The sequence below is a fragment of the Heterocephalus glaber genome, unplaced genomic scaffold, assembly GCF_053883595.1.
Source record: "Heterocephalus glaber isolate CG9 unplaced genomic scaffold, H.glaber_assembly_v1.0 deba00001594, whole genome shotgun sequence".
Lineage (NCBI taxonomy): Eukaryota > Metazoa > Chordata > Mammalia > Rodentia > Bathyergidae > Heterocephalus > Heterocephalus glaber.
The window spans coordinates 14,860,509-14,876,583 of record NW_028258369.1 but is presented as its reverse complement, the minus strand read 5'-3'; the positions used below and the strand labels follow the sequence as shown (position 1 = coordinate 14,876,583).

Genomic DNA, 16,075 nt, shown 5'->3' with positions numbered 1-16,075 from the left:
ATTGGTACAGATATGTTTACACTGATCTACATAATCCCTTCAAAGTAATAAGTTAAAAAAATAGGCATTGCCTATCCAATAAAGAATGGACTACCAAAACCTCAAAATGCTGAAGGCCAGAATCTGGGGCTTAGAGTTTTGAAGAGAACCATGTGGCCTCTCTTTTTTTAGACAGATCACACCAGAATGGATGTATTGTGTCCTATTTAAGGGAGGAGAGTAGACCAGGAAATAATGGGTGCTCCATCCAGGATACTCACTGCGTTATCTCCAAGAGCCAATTTGAGGCTTATCCTCACCTTGATGCTTTCTTTAGAATCTGATTAGAGAGAAATCACAGACTGTTGGTTTCAGGGGTCAGATGGACCTTATGTGTTTATTTCCTTCCCCTCCTCACTAAAGTGATAGTAAAGGAATTTTGAAAAGGTACATACCTTTGGAAAACAAAAAATGATGAAAGGGGTAACTGCTTTCTGCGGGGACAGGAAACCTTGGTTTGAGGGAGTACAGACAGACTCAAAACGAAGCAGAGAATCCCAGAGAAGCTTAGGATTCAGGTAATGCTAAGGAGGGGAAGAAGTTACTGGGGGTGAAAACAGGGGAAGGAGCAACAAGATGTGGTGAGAGCATCTCTGGGGAACAGTTGATCCTCCCACCCAATGGACCTTTGCGCAGTCATTCAGAGACTGTGTTCCGGAAAACAAGAGATAATCCAAGGAGGAAGACCTGGAATCCAGCAAAGAGTGGATTCAGCCCAGGAGGAGAACAAAGACATAGCTCAGGAGGAAAATCGTAATCCAAATTGGGACAGAAGGGTGTAAGAGTCCAAGAGGGAAGTTTCTGGGGGAAAATGAGACTGAAAGGGATATGCTGGAATAATTGGGGAAAAATAAATGCAAATAGATAGCAAATTGGATATGACCAAAATACTGAGGCAAGTAAAAACACTGGGGCAAACAAGCTACATAAGAGAGGCTTGACCCTGCAAGCAGAGTGATGTAAACACTGATAACTACTTTACTAAAAATCATGGTAAGGCTTTACTGGGAGAGAGAAGAATAGACAAAAGTACAAAAGTCTAAAATTGACCGGTAGGAAAACAGCAATATAAACACAGTATTTAGAAATATGAAAGTAACTTCCAAAAGAAGAGATAATAGCCTTACATTTTCATTATTGGTCTTCGAAGAGCAATATCCAAGTGTAGTAGACTGGAGGCTGTTACACTCTTTTATTTTAAACATGAGACTAATAAAACACTTGGAAGAGTGTGAAGTGGAGTCAGAAACAGGTCCTACATGGAAGGAACATGTACTCACCCAGTTCACAGCCCCCCTAAGCCTGGGGAAAGAAAACAAGGAGTGATGGAAAACATGGACTCTGCGTACTCACATGGACTCCACTCGGTGCTCCACCCCACAAAAGAATTCCTATTCTGGTCTTTCAGCCAGGTAAACAAGGGCTCAAAATAGTTAAGCAGTGGTCTTACATCCATATTCTTTGCTCCTACAACATTTTCCAATGCTAAGGTCCAGGGTTCTGATTTTCCAAGTCTCAGCATATTGCTACACGAAAAAAAGAAAGGATCAGGCCCTTTAGGAGAATCCAGATATACATATATTTATGTCTATGATCTATACTTTCCTTGACTTGGCTAAATTTGCTCCTGGCGGATATGAAAATGAGGTACATTAATGAATCCTTCAATCTCATTTTCTAATTACTACAAAGAGAGCTCTGTAGTTATGACACAGAGAGAGGCGGTGGCCCGCCCAGCCATCTCATGGTCTAGGTTTTTGTCTGACCACAAGCTCTTTACTTTGTGAATGAGAAAGTTTTTGAAGTCCCCAAAAGAAACCAAATTCAAAACTAGGCATGGAAAAAAGTAACATTGGATACTAGGGAAAGATCAACATTTTAAGGCATCTCTTACAGCAACTTCTGCCCAGCTTCAGTGGAATTTGAGATATCACATTTGTGCAGGGGGCCTACATGTTTAGCTGCTTGACAAAGGGCTTCCTGAAACTGGAATTGGTAGATGGTCCTTGTGTAATACCTGTACAAAAGACAAAGAAACAAAAAAGTAGCCCCGCATTTAGTTACTGTGGTAGAGTCATTGACTGGGGCAAATATTTAAATTATGGGGCTCAGGTAACCAAAGAAATAAATACTAGTCAAATCTCTTCCCAGAAAGACCCAATCATGAATTCTACAGACTCATTACAATCTACTTGCATTTTATGTACCAGCTGATAAACAAGGCAGTATAATTACTCTGTTAAATGTTAGCTCACCTTTGTATTATTTTATAGATTTATAGCCCTTTCATACAAATGATGCCAATCAGTTTATATGGCAGGTTGGTAATATTATTTCCATTTTACAAATAGAAAAACTGAGGCCCAACAAATTCAAGATCTAATAGGTAAAAAAACATGTTTTTAGACTTCAGGTTAAAAATCCTCATCAAATACATGGTGAAATCTGGCAGTAACAAGAAGACAAACAAAAATACTTTTTGTTTCTCCTGATGATACTATTGATTCCTTGATGATGGAGAACGTGCTCACCAGCATTTAAACCAATGACTGTTTGGTTAAACTGAATTGAAATTGATCATCTACACTGAATTTGGCGTAAGAAGTGGAGATTTTAAAAATTATAATTATTACTTTATTGAGCGTCATTTCTTCATTATTAGCACAGCTGTCCACAAACCTTACAAGTTGAACAGAGAGAAGAAAACTGTCATTTACCGGATGAATGAGTAATCATTAGAAACGTGGAACAGAGATGCAGGGTCACAGTATGTCTCATCATGAGGCACTGGCTCCACCACACCAACTATCTCTCGTCTGTGGAAAGAAAAAGAAGATGTGTTAGTTGTGGATCGACCATCACAAGAAGGTAGAGTTGGGCACAACCAACGCAGTTTCACCAAACAATAGTATTTATATTGGAACTGGTTGTCAAATGAAGAGCAGTAACAAATCATAAGGTACACTCTTTGTGTGATTATGTCTTATTGTTTGAGTTCAACCAAAATATACCATTGGAAAACATATATCTTTTTTAAATTATTTAATAAAATTCATGAAGTATATTGTGCGGTCAAACACGTACAGTGAAAGCCATTGTAATTCCCTCTCAGGCACCATACTTCATGTGCTCCTGGAAGATGTAATTCTGTAAAATTGTAAGCTTACTTATTCTTCAAAGTTAGCTCAAACATCCCGTCGTCTTGAAGCTTGCCCCTGACATCACCCACCTTCTAACCCTCAACCTCTCTTAGCTTTTTCTAGCTGTCTCCCCTAGTTGTACCTATTCACATACAACTCTTTCTTGCCTTAGAGAACTTGAGCTCCTAGAGTGTGAGGTTGTGTCTTTGTCATGTTTAGTTTCAGTAGTAAACACGGTGCCTAACATTAAGGAAAGACTTCATTTCTATTTGTTGAATGACTGAAGGAAACATTCATGTATGAATGAGTTACTTTCAATGTCTGACTCAAATACCTTGAAAATAAACTAAGAATGATCAAAAAATTAGTCATCCAGAAAAAAAGATAGAAAAGCAAACACTTGGCACTGTTTAAAATAAATGCATTTGTCCTTTATCATTGTGGGATTAGTATAAACAATTTCAGCAATATTCAAACTCTAGAAACAGACATATTACAGCTGCCTCCTTCTTCCCAAGTAAGATTTATGTTAACACAGAAAAATCTTAGAGGAAGAGTGGTACTGATTTAAACTTAGAGATGTGGGATTGAATGTTACACATGAGATCATCACTTCCAAAAAGAAAAATAGGAAAAACAAAGAAAAAATAATTGAGAGACTGACTAATATGTGGTGGAGAAAATACTTTCTCTCTCTCTCTCTCTCTCTCTCTCTCTCTCTCTCTCTCTCTCTCTCTCTCTCTCTCCCTCTCCTAATTATTCATCCAAATCCCATTTATTTCACACCCGTATGTGGCTGACATGGTGTGGGTGCAGGGCACCTGGGATACAGTGATAAGCAATGTAGTACTACAACTATTGCAATGGGTCACTATCTGCTCCCTAAATGTGCCAGTTTCTGCCTACTCAGAAAGTCTCTCTTCCCCTCCATACACACTGGTTAATTTCCATCCCTTTCTCAGGACTCAGTTTGGAAGTCTCTTTTCATCTGACCCTGAAGGCTGGGCTTTGGATCTCCCCTTAGACACTCATTGGCCCCTGTAGCATTCCTTCACATCACACACTGCAGTAGTTTTGTCTTCAACATTCTGCCTTTTATTTGACTAGACGTTTGAGGGAGTCAAGAATCACAGCTGAAATGATTAGTATTGGATCCCCAGTTCTTTGCCCAAAATGGGAGATCATTATTTTTACTTAAAAGAATACATAAAAGTGAGTAAATTGATCAACTCCTAAATAATATCATAGTTTAATAAGTGACTCAACACCTGTGATTAAGCATGAAATACTGTCACTTGACTCAAGATAAGGGGCAGCACAAAGGAAATTTTATTTGTGGAGATGGCACCCGAATGGAAACTAAAAATATCAAAAGGAAGCAGTTAAGTGTGTACGTTCGTGTGTGTGTGTGTGTGTGTGTGTGTGTGTGTGTGTGTACAGGCCAGTCAAATGCTTTTAAATAAACAGCAAATTCATGAGAAAATATTTTACCGATTGCATTTTCATTGACTTACTTCATCTCCCACCACTTTTTCATCCACTGCTCTTTGGGAATTTCACCGCGGAAGACCATCCACCTCCACTTCTCTAACATGTAAGTGAAGGGCAGAGTTCCAACAATCGTGAGTGCTTGTTTGAGTAGGAAGTTTATTTCTGTTTCTGAAAGTAAAATGGTAAAAGGACAGCTATTAAGATGAACATGACAGTAGATGTTTTATGTTAAAAATAACTTTCATAGTGTCAAGATGTACTTATTGTAAGGATGATTACATGAGAAATATTGACAACAGGCATGTTAATGTGTGTGTGTATATATATATATTTTTTTTTCTCAGTAAGAGATTTGGCATAGGGTGAAATCCTGGAACAAAACAATCCTGCAAGTTAACCCTAATCCTATTTTTTGTTGGTTTCGATTGCTTTGCTTAAACATCCCTTATCAGAGCTAATTTGCACTATGTCATCTCTTTTCCAGGCATACTGTTTATTCTTGAAAGCTCCATGAAGGCAGTGACTGTTAATGTGTCATTCAAAACTGTCTACCTTGTCCAGTGTCTGCTGCATAATGCCTCCTGTGAGTCCTTGGTAAATAAGCAAATATTAAACAGATGTAGTGAAAAGCTGGTAAAACAGGGATGGGAGAAATAAAAAATATGGTGCAATTGCACAGTAGGTTGACTATAGATAGCAGTATTATTGACATTTCAAAAAACTAGAAAATGGCTGAGGAAGTCAGGGGTAGGGCACTGGCCTAGCATGCATGTGGTACTGGGTTCCATACTTAGCACTGAAAAAATAAAAAGCTAGAAGAAAATAACTTGAAAGGTTTCATCATGAAGAAATGATAAACGTTTGAAGAGATGTGTTTACTTTGGTTGAAACATTATACAGTGCATACGTGTATTGAAACATCACGTGTAGCCCATTAATGCTTACAATTTTGTATTTTTATAGGCCAGCTAAAAATAAATTTAACTAAAAATATAAATAAATAAAAGAGCCACCCATAGAGGGCACCATCCAGTGGATAACCAAAGGTGAAATGTACTTTAATTGCACTGATAATCTTCCTTGCTGTGAATTTTAAGTGCTTTCACAAGTCATATAATTTCATTTTATCCTTTATTAGTGACATAAAAGGCCAGCAGAGTTTACTTCTAGTGTACAAAGGAAGCTCAGAGAAATGTCAAGAGGAGAATGCTAGCCACTCTGTACATCACTGCATCTCTAGTGTCGGTAGTAATGTCTTATCCATGGTATGTGCTCAATAAATATGTGTAGAAAAAGAAAAGAAGAAAAAGATGGAAGGAAGGAAGAGAGGGAGGGAGGGAAGAAGAAAGGAAGGAATCTATTTGTTTAACTTCATTCATGAATCAGAGGCAAGGAAAGGAGCAAGAGTTTTCAAACCAGTAGTTTGACTGTATCTAATATTATCTTAAGAAATACAGTGAATCCATAATCTTTGCCAGCTATCAAGGAGTATTAATAATGATAAAACAAATAAGTGTTCTAGCTTGAATGAATTATATATTAAAATTAGGAAGTAGATGTGTTTGCTACTAACTCCCTTTCCTTTGTTGCTCTTCTCCTGGGAGGACACCACTACTAATGTATAATCCACTGGATTTGTGCTTACAATAACTATTTCAGACTTGCTGATGGCTTTACACTGGCCTGCTCCCAGGCCATCGTGAGATCACCAAGGGTCTGGAGCCAGAGATGGAGGCAAAATGAATTGCCACCCACACAAGGATGAAGTTCATGACCTTGAACTCATTGACCAGATGCTCCAGCCAGTGGAACTGATCATTACATGGCAAATAGCTCAAATAAAGGAAGAGATGTACGTGGAAGAGGAGACACTATTAGGCTCTAATCGTCCTTCTTTTACAAGGAAAAAGTCAAAATGTGATTTCTTCACTGAAGAATCTGGATCTCCTAAACATTTGCCTTGTTTCAGCAAATTCAAGCCATCCAAGGAGAAATAGGCTGCCTTGGGCAAAATTGAAGGATAGCAGGGGTCTGAAGGGATGCTACTGGGGAAATGTATGCTTCCACTAGTTGAATGAAATGTTTCGGTCCCTCGCGATTTCGATATTATTTCACCTATTCGATATTATTTCACTCCCAAATTTCAAGCTCTACTTTGCTTTGCATAACACTATGGGAAAGGCTTTAGATTAGGGCTTTGGTTCTTGATCTGCCACTGTTACTTTTTAATTAGTGTGTGTTTGCTATACATAATAATTATATTCCTTTTGGGGAATTGGTACATATACATATCCCATCTTGAGCAGTTTTACTCCCCTCCCCCATCCTGCCCTCCCTCATGTTACTTTCTGGTATTGAGCTACTTTCTATCTCTTTTTTTTGTTTCCTCCTTTGTAAAACACTGTTTAGAATCTGTGCTAGCTCTAACCTCTGGGGAAGTTCTTACCTAGAACCAGAAACATCTATTGAGAAGTCTGATACAAATTAGCTAGATGATCTTGGGCAGGACATTTCAGCTCTGTGGGACTATTTCAGCATCTTGAAAAGAATCAATCAAGCTTCTATTTGATATTTATTAGCGTCTCAAGAGCATTCATTTGGTTCCCTCTCTTATTGCTTGTTCAAAAGTACAAAATCACAAATTGGCATATTCTGATATATACTTTCAAAGCATTTTTTACCAGTAGCAATTCCTAGATACTCTTATGTGAGGAAAAGTAAATATTTCCTACACCTAGTAATACATAATTTTTCCCACACCATATTAATGAATACCCAAAACGAGTCGTGAAAAAATAAATCTACCACTATCTTCATGAAAATCCGGTGGTAGGAGACCAATGGACTTCAGATGCTTAGGTGTAGCTGCAGAAAGTGACATGATTTCCCCAACAGCTTCATGGAACCCTTCATTAGCTCCATTTCTTAGCAGGAAAGGTTGAATGGCATATGCCATGTCATATTGGATATGTCCCATCTCGTGGTGAGCTGTCAAGAAGTGGTCCATTGTCACCTTTGTGCACATCTTGATTCTGTACAAAAATGAGCAAGACTAAAATGAATCTCACTGAATTTCATTTCATTGTGATAGCACAGTTGCATGAGGTTTTGGTATCATGAACTCCTTTCCAAGACTTACTCATCATTGACTCTTGAGTGCCTATCTCTTCTATCTTTATGTACTATTGCTCAATCTAAAGTGATGGGCAAGGCTGAATCCTATTCTCTTGCTCCCATGCTAATAGGAAAAGAAATAACCAGAGACCTGTGCTACACAAACTCTGAGGCAGATACCCTATAAGTGAGCAGTAGACATGGTCATGGGTATAATAATGAGTGAATCTATATTCACACATCTCCTATATTCATACACTCTCTCCTAGAAGCACTAAGAAGGGCATAACTGAAGATGCAGTAAGCAATCTGGGTCTTGACTGCTGTAGGAGAGTTTGCCAGGTAACCGGCTGGGAGGTTGACATTCCTGGAAGTTCTCAGTGATAAAGGCTTGAGGAAAAATAAGACTTTGTGGACACTGCAAGCAGTTCAATAGAGCTAGAATAGATACATAGCATAAGGGGCTGGAAATGGAGAATTGGGAATCATTGGCGGGTAAGTTAAAGAGTGGCTTTGATGGTCCACGAAGCAGTAATAGAATGCCAAGAAAGATCCAAAGACAAAGCTTTAGGAAGTCCCAGTACCTGAGTATTGGGAAATGGAAAATGACTCTGGGGAAATGGAGAAATTGCAATCAGAGAGGTCAAAGGAGTCTGAAAGAGGATGATGATGCAGAAGTCAATGAAAAATGGCATTTGAAAGACAACTGGTAAATACTGTCTACTGCTGCTGTGGCCCAATGAAATAAGTACTACATTTTGCAATTAGGTGGTTCTGCAACTTGGCATGAACATTTTCATTCAAGTGGGTATATGGGTCATATATCAGTAGATTCCCCAATTAACTTTCCTATCACCCTGATTATGTCACTCCCTATAAATACACTTTAAGGACACTTCACTGCTTAAGAATAGACTCAGCCTCCTATGTACACCGTAATGTGACATGAACTTGCCTTTCTAACTTGGTTTCTCTCTATTGCCTTTTGAAACCATTATAAAAATCATTATACATTTACTACTTACTGTATGAAAGATTCTACACATGGGACCTTCCATATATTTCTCCTTCTTAAGCTTGTTTCTAGTACTGGGGTTAGTAAACTATGGACTGCTGTTTTTATAAATAAAATTTAATTGGAACACAGCCAGGCCCATTTATTTATGGATTGTCTATGGATGCTTTCATGAGTTTGAGTAGTAGTTGCAATGGAGACTTTCAAAGCCTACGCTCTTTACTCTCTGGCTCTGTGCAGAAACAGACTGCCAGTCCCTACTGGGTGCCGATGGGGCTCTGCTCAGATCTCCTTTACCAGGCAGATGTAGCAGCCCTCCCCGCAGCTGCCCAAGTCATAGCTAACAAGGGCCAACAGCTGCTTTCTTCTTCAATGCTTTGGCCAAATGGAAAGTACCTCAACCAGGAGATTGTCTCCCCATACTCTGGGGAATCCAGAGGCAATGACCAATAGAGGCTGTGAAAGGCCAGCCCCCTTATCTTCAAGTGTGACCAACTCTGGTTCAAACCAGGCTCCAGGGGCTCATGGGATCAGACTGAAGCCAAGTCTCTGGCACAGGCCATGCCCTTACTTACCTCTTTTCCCAGTCCCAGCCTGTTCACCTTATTCCCCTTTGCCTGAGAGCTCTCCCCCCAACAAAGCCCTTATGCAAAAATCTCCATTTCAATCTAGGAAACTCAACCTGAGATGCCTACAAACCCAATCCAAGATGCCCGGGAATTACTTCTCTGCTTCATAGAGAAGGAAATTGAAACCCAAGAAAGTCAAAGACTTTGTCCAAGGTTGCCTAGCCATTAAATGACACACCTAGGATTCCAAAGGTTTTTCTCATTCTGCCACATCACACAGACTTTCTTTCACATATTTATTAGCCTAGTTTAACTTGCTGACTCCAGTATATCCACCACATCCTGCCTCTCTACATCTGATCCTGTTGTTCTTCCAGCCTGATGTCTTCCCAGTTGCCTTTCCAAAACCTTTTTGCATTTTAAGCCAAATTCCAGTGCCACACACAAGGCCCTGTCTGGTCCTATCTCCTATTGCAGGTGTAGTCAATTTTATCCCAGTATCCCATAAAGCATTCTGTGTCTTGCTTATGACATGCACCACTTTCTCCCTTTTATCCAGCTTTGTATTTACTTATGCCATCTCACTCACAAGAAAGGAACACCGAGGAGATTAATGTCTGAGTCATCCCATGTTCCATAATTCTCTGCACCAAAGATTTCATAATAGGGGCACCACCATCCCCAAAACCATGCAACTCTAATGGGCATATAATATTTCAAAATGAGGCAAATTATCTAAAGGTTCAGGTTAGGGCCTTCTGTTAATATTCTATCCCCAGGAAAACCCAGATATGCTTTTACATACTCCCAGCCTCAGTTCAGGGAGAGTTAGCTCAACCTTTCTGTGCTCAGAGAAGCAGAGGACTCCTTGGCTTCACTGTCTCCCATATAATATCTGTTCTGTAAGTATCAGCTTAACTACCTGAAGTCATCCTTCCCCAGGTCCCAAGCTGTGGGATGGCAGACCACTTTCCGGCCATCTCCTGGCTCAGTTAGCATGGAGTTTTGCCAGAATCCTTGAGTCATATGAGGAAGGCTAACAGACACAAAGAACTTCTCAGCTTCCTTGAATATCTTCTCTGCATCCCAGGACTGCATGGTAGGGGGTGGGGAGGAGAACAGCATTTAATTATAGCATTAAAATAACAGCATTCTTTCTACTAGATACACACATCAGCATAATCTTTCCAAATAGCAATTTGACAACATGTATGGGGAGCTTTTTAAATGTTTACACTCTTTGTCCTAGTAATCCTGTCTCTGGAGAACTAATCTAGGAAATTATAAGAAACTAGGTCAAAGAATTACACTGAACATGATTTTTAATAGGGAAAAACTGGAAATAACCACCAGGATGGTTAAATAATGATCTCTTTGAAGAATGGAAATTATGCAGCTGCCCAGATTATATTTAAATAACTTTCATTGGTTTTATAAAATACAGTGTAATAGTAAATGAAAAAGTAAAATATATAAACCACTCATATGGTATTCATCTTAATGGGGAAGTACTACTGTACATGAAAATATTAACAGTAGGCTGGCAAGATTATGTGTGATATTTTTTGTCTTTATTATTTATATTCTAAGTACAAACATAAAACACAGTGACCTCCTGTTTGTTAAATACCATTCAACTCAAACCTACCATCATTGCTTGAGTTCCTCCAGCGGTCACGGCCTTATATTAGGAGTGGTAGAAGACACCGACAATAAGGTAGACATGAAAGCATGGGCTTTTTGAATAAAAATGGCCCAGATGTGGCCTAAAAGACTATGGAAAATTGCCCCTTGGCTTCGTGATGTGTATGGAGTCTGAACTTTCAGACTATTTTGGCCATCGGCATCTCCCACCTAGCAAAGTCTTCATGAAACTAACATCACAGGCGATGAGCAAGCTTGCTTAGGAAATAAGGCCCACATAAGGCAAGCGAAGTTTGTGTAATTGGCAGGTAGTTCATGAATCATTTTTAGTAACAAAGAAAACTTGAACATCAGTCAATTTTAGTTTATCTCCTATGTCAACCCTGGGAATAAAAACTAGAACGGGAGACTCTGAGTTTTTTTGTTATTAACCTTTAAAAAGTTAATGTCAGGCAGTTGTATCAATGAGTATGATATTCTTTCTCTTAATTTAAATTAGTCTTTAACTGACACATAAAAAGTATACAAATTTCTGGGGGTGCCACGTGATGTTTCAGTACAACATTATATAATGTTCGCATCAGGGTAAACATAGCTATCTCCTCAAACACTATTGTGTTATGGTGAAAATATTCAGTCTTTTCATATAGTTTTTTGAAATATACAGTACATTATTGTTATCTACAGCCACTCTGTCATACAATAGCACACCAGAACTTCTTACTCCAATCTAACTATAACTTAGTTCTCATCTCCCTCTCTTATCCTCTCTCCAGCCTCTGGTAACCATAATTCTAGTCTCAGTTCCTAAGAGATCAACTTTTTTAGCTTTCACATACAAGTGAGAGCATGTGGTACTTGTCTTTCTATGCCTGACTTATTTTTCTTAATATAATGATCTCCAGTTCCATGTATGTTGTTGCAAATACCCCAAATGCATTCCTTTTACAGATTAATAGTATTCCATTGTGTTCATGTGCCACATTTTCTTTATCCAGCCATCAGGTGGTGGAAATTTAGGTTGTTTCCATTTTTTGGTTATTATAAATAGTGCTGCAATAAACAAGGAAATGCACATGTCTCTTCAACATGCTTATTTCATTGTCTTTGGGTATATACCCAATGGTGAGATTGCTGGACCACATGGTAGCTGTTATTTCTAATATTTTAAGGGAGTATCATACTCCTTTCTGTAATGACTATACTAATTTTCATTCCAAATAGCAGTGTGCAAGGGTTCCCTTTGCTCCACATCCTCACCAGCACTTGGTATCTTTGGGGTCTTTGGAGTTTTTTATAATAGCCATTCTTTTTTTTTGTTTTGTTTTTTTTGGTACCGGGGATCAAACTCAGGACCTTGCGCTTGCAAGGCAGGCAGCAGCACCACTGAGCTACATCCCCGGCCCTATAGTAGCCTTTCTTATTGAAACCAGGTGATAGCTCAATGTGCTGATGATTAGTGATGTTGAGTGTTTTTCCCATACTTGGTGCCTACTTGTATGTCTTCTTTTGAGAAATGTCTATTTAGAATGAATAATCGATGATGTAAAATAGGAATAAAAGGTCCAAAGGGGTAGGGGTAGTGGGAGGCACAGGAGAAAGGAAAGAAGGGAAAGGAAAAATTGATGAGAAATGGAAAAAATGGAAATAAAGTGTTTGTAAATAGGGAAGGGTGGAGGGCGTGAAGGGAGGGCTAGGAATGGGGAAAAAATAAGAACCAAGATGCAGTATATAAAGGTACAAGTCCCAATGAGAAGTGTAATTGTGTTGTATACCTACAATGTACCAATAAAAGAATTTAAAACAACAAAAAAAGAAATGTCTATTTAGATCTATTGCCCATTTTCAATCAGGTTATTTGGGTGGTTTTCTTTCTGCTATTGAGTTTTTGGAGTTCCTTATATATTCTAGATATCAACCCATTGTCAGATGTATAGTTTCCAAATATTCTCTCCCATTCTGTGGGTTTTCTCTTCACTCTGTTGTTTTCTTTGCTATACAAAAGCTTTCTAGTTTGATGTAACACAATTTGTCAATTATTTTGCTTTTGTTTCCTACACTCTTGGACCCTTGTCCAAATATATTTGTCTATTCCAGGGTCCTGAAGCATTTTTCCTATGTTTTCTTCTAGTAATTTCATAGCTTCAGGCCTCACATTTAAGACTTTAATCCACTTTGAGTTGATACTTAGAACTGGTGAGAAAGAAGTCTAGTTTCATTCCTCCACATGTGGATATCCAATTTTTGCAGAACAGTTTATTGAGAAGACTGCCTTTTCCAATGCATGTTCTTAGTACTTTTGTCAAAAATCAGTTGGCTGTAGATGTACAGGTTTACTTCTAAGCTCTCTACTCTATTTCATTACTCTACATGTCTATTTTCATGCCAAAACTATGCTCTTTTGATTGCTATAACTTTACAAAATACTGCTAGAAAAGCTGCAAGAGTTTAGAGCACCTTGCTGATTCAAGTTTTTATTCTGTTACGGACTTTCCCCACAAGTATATGTGAAGATATTCACTACATTGCTAGCTACAGATTTAAAACTATTAACTAGAAAAGGTTCAGCAATAAATAGACAGAGAATTAGTGTATGACCATGTGAAGAAATTTTATAAGCAAATAAAATTATGACTGTTGATTCTTCACAGAAATGTAAAATTTAAAGGCTGGGGTTTTAGCTCAGCGGCACCATGCCTGCCTTGCAAGTGCAAAGTCCTGAGTTCAATCCCTGCTACCAAAAAAAAAAGGAAAAGAAAGAAAGAAATGTAAAATTTAAGTAAGTAAAGACAAATACATGACTAAAATTTTAATATGATTTGATCAATAGAAAGGAACACATAGGATTTACATAATTATATCAAGACAGCAAGAAAAGGGTGATTTAAAAGATTCTTGTAATAGTTTTAACAATAATGATTTTTTAACGTGAAAAAATCTTCTAATGATATTCTTGGTTTTTTACTATTCATTGAATAATTACTTAGCAATGACAACTTTGGAAAGTGTACTGCCAACCAGTTGCTAATTCCACATCTTATTGCTTAAAGGAAAACTCAGATCTTCTCTATGTTTAAAACCTCTCAACAAAATCAGTACCATACTTGTTATTCAAGGTATATGAGGTTACTGGCATTGTAAATTACTTTTCAAACTTAGGTGCATAAGAAATAACTTTAAATTATCTTGAATTTTTAATTTGCATAGTTTCACATATAAAAGATAAGAACAGAAGGGTGGCATAAAATAAATGAAGTTTAGGGCTGGGGATTTAGCTCAGTGGTTCCAGCACCTGCCTCGCAAGCGCAAGGTCCCGAGTTTGATCCCCAGTACCAAAAAAAAAAAAAAAATGAAGTTTAAAATTTAGATTGTTTTTAAGGCTTCTTCTTCCTACCTGGCTCACCATCGCATCAGTAACATCTATGTTTGGTTTCTGTCCAAAGGGAACTGTCAAAGGGTATAGATTTGTCCAAAATCTACCCCACATATCACCTATATTTAAAAAGAATGCATTAATATAATGACAAAGCAGCAGAAATATAGACCTGACTTTATATATTGCATGAAATTGGATTGGTACCCAAACCATACAGTATTTCTAAGCAGTCTAATTTCTGGGCTTCACTTTTGCTACCTTTTTACCCTTTTTGCTTTCTCTTATTTTAAATTGCCAAATTTCCTTCTTCCTCCTCTAAAAAATTGAAATGGTAGTAGATTATCTGGTTAGGCATAGCTTGGTAGGGAATAACCCGAATGTCTTCTACTTTGAATCACTTATTCAAGGGCACAATTTATTTAATATATGGAACATCATAGCTACTACAGATAAATATTTATTCATATAAATCACCATTCATGGGACAAAATACTACAAATTAAACTGTTAATGATGCCCCATATTGAATTCCAAAGAAATTATATAATATCATAGTTCAAAAATATCTACTAAATAGCCAGGTATGGTGGTGCACACCTGTAATCTCAGCACTCTGGAAGGCAGAAGAGGATAGCAAGTTCAAGCCCAGCCTGGACAACTTAGTGATTTAGTGAGACCCTGTCTCAAAGTTCAAAAACTCAAAAGATCTAGAGATCTTTTTAGCTCAGTGAGACACCCTTAGGTTCGATTCCCAGTACAGTGTATGCTCAAGTCATGACCGGCTTGATATACGAACAACTTGGGTTATGACCAGAATCTTAGTTTTAACTTACAACCAAAATCTTGAGTTATGACTTGAATGCCAGGCACTTGTGCTTTCAGATGGTCTGAGACATAGATTGAACCCTTAAAGAGTTCTGGAAGGAATATTACAACATCCTTTCCTGTGGGGTTCATTGAGAAATCCTGAGCCAATGTCTCTCTAAGGACACTGAGATCTGCCTGTGTACAGGACAGAGACTTTGAAGGCTGAGTAGAGGAGCCTGAGTCTTCAACTGACCAATTTGAGCTACAACTAACCCTCAGGAACAAATTGAGTTCATAAGTCAAGGATCGACAAAGAGAAAACATTTCCACTAATTAGTAACTAAGTTCACTTTATTATTATAAATATAATATAAATATAATAATTTAAATATAATACACTTATTTATATAAATATAATAATAATTTAAATATGATACACTTAACCGGGTGACTTTTAAACCATCTCCAACAATGTGAAGTTGGATTATAAGACCAGAGACCTGAAAAGGGAAGATGAATCTAGAAAAATTCAATATAATAGCAAGAGCAGAATCCTGGCACCAAAGAAATGGGACAACACAACTACACGAAGAGTACTCCCATGAATTCATTTTAAAAGATAAAATGTGAAGTCCTATACTTAAATTTTAAAGAAAAACTCATCCCACATAGAAATATATATGTGATATCAGGCTGACACATAGTTCACAGTAAAAGACCAAAAATGACCCAACAGACAGAATGACATGGCATCTAAAACACAAACATGATCTTTGGCTAAACTGATAAAAAATATTCTGTCTAAACAAAGGCAAGCATGGTACCACTTTTTTCTCTCTGTTGGTCAAACCTCATCTACAGCGAGTATTCAGTTCTGAGC

The 16,075-nt window shown here is 37.9% G+C and overlaps 1 protein-coding gene across 2 annotated transcripts in view; it reads right to left on the bottom strand.

Annotated features, from left to right (window-relative positions):
* Ace2 (angiotensin converting enzyme 2) overlaps positions 1–16,075 on the bottom strand; it is a 46,500-nt gene that overhangs the window by 13,034 nt on the left and 17,391 nt on the right. For both annotated transcript variants that reach the window (XM_004866100.4, XM_087193706.1), the window contains 8 exons: positions 14,407–14,504; positions 10,291–10,460; positions 7,476–7,702; positions 4,694–4,838; positions 2,757–2,855; positions 1,934–2,056; positions 1,393–1,565; positions 261–319 (listed from right to left, as the gene is read on the bottom strand). In XM_004866100.4, the coding sequence (XP_004866157.2) occupies positions 261–319; positions 1,393–1,565; positions 1,934–2,056; positions 2,757–2,855; positions 4,694–4,838; positions 7,476–7,702; positions 10,291–10,460; positions 14,407–14,504 (1,094 nt within the window). The remainder of the gene's footprint in view (positions 1–260; positions 320–1,392; positions 1,566–1,933; positions 2,057–2,756; positions 2,856–4,693; positions 4,839–7,475; positions 7,703–10,290; positions 10,461–14,406; positions 14,505–16,075) is intronic.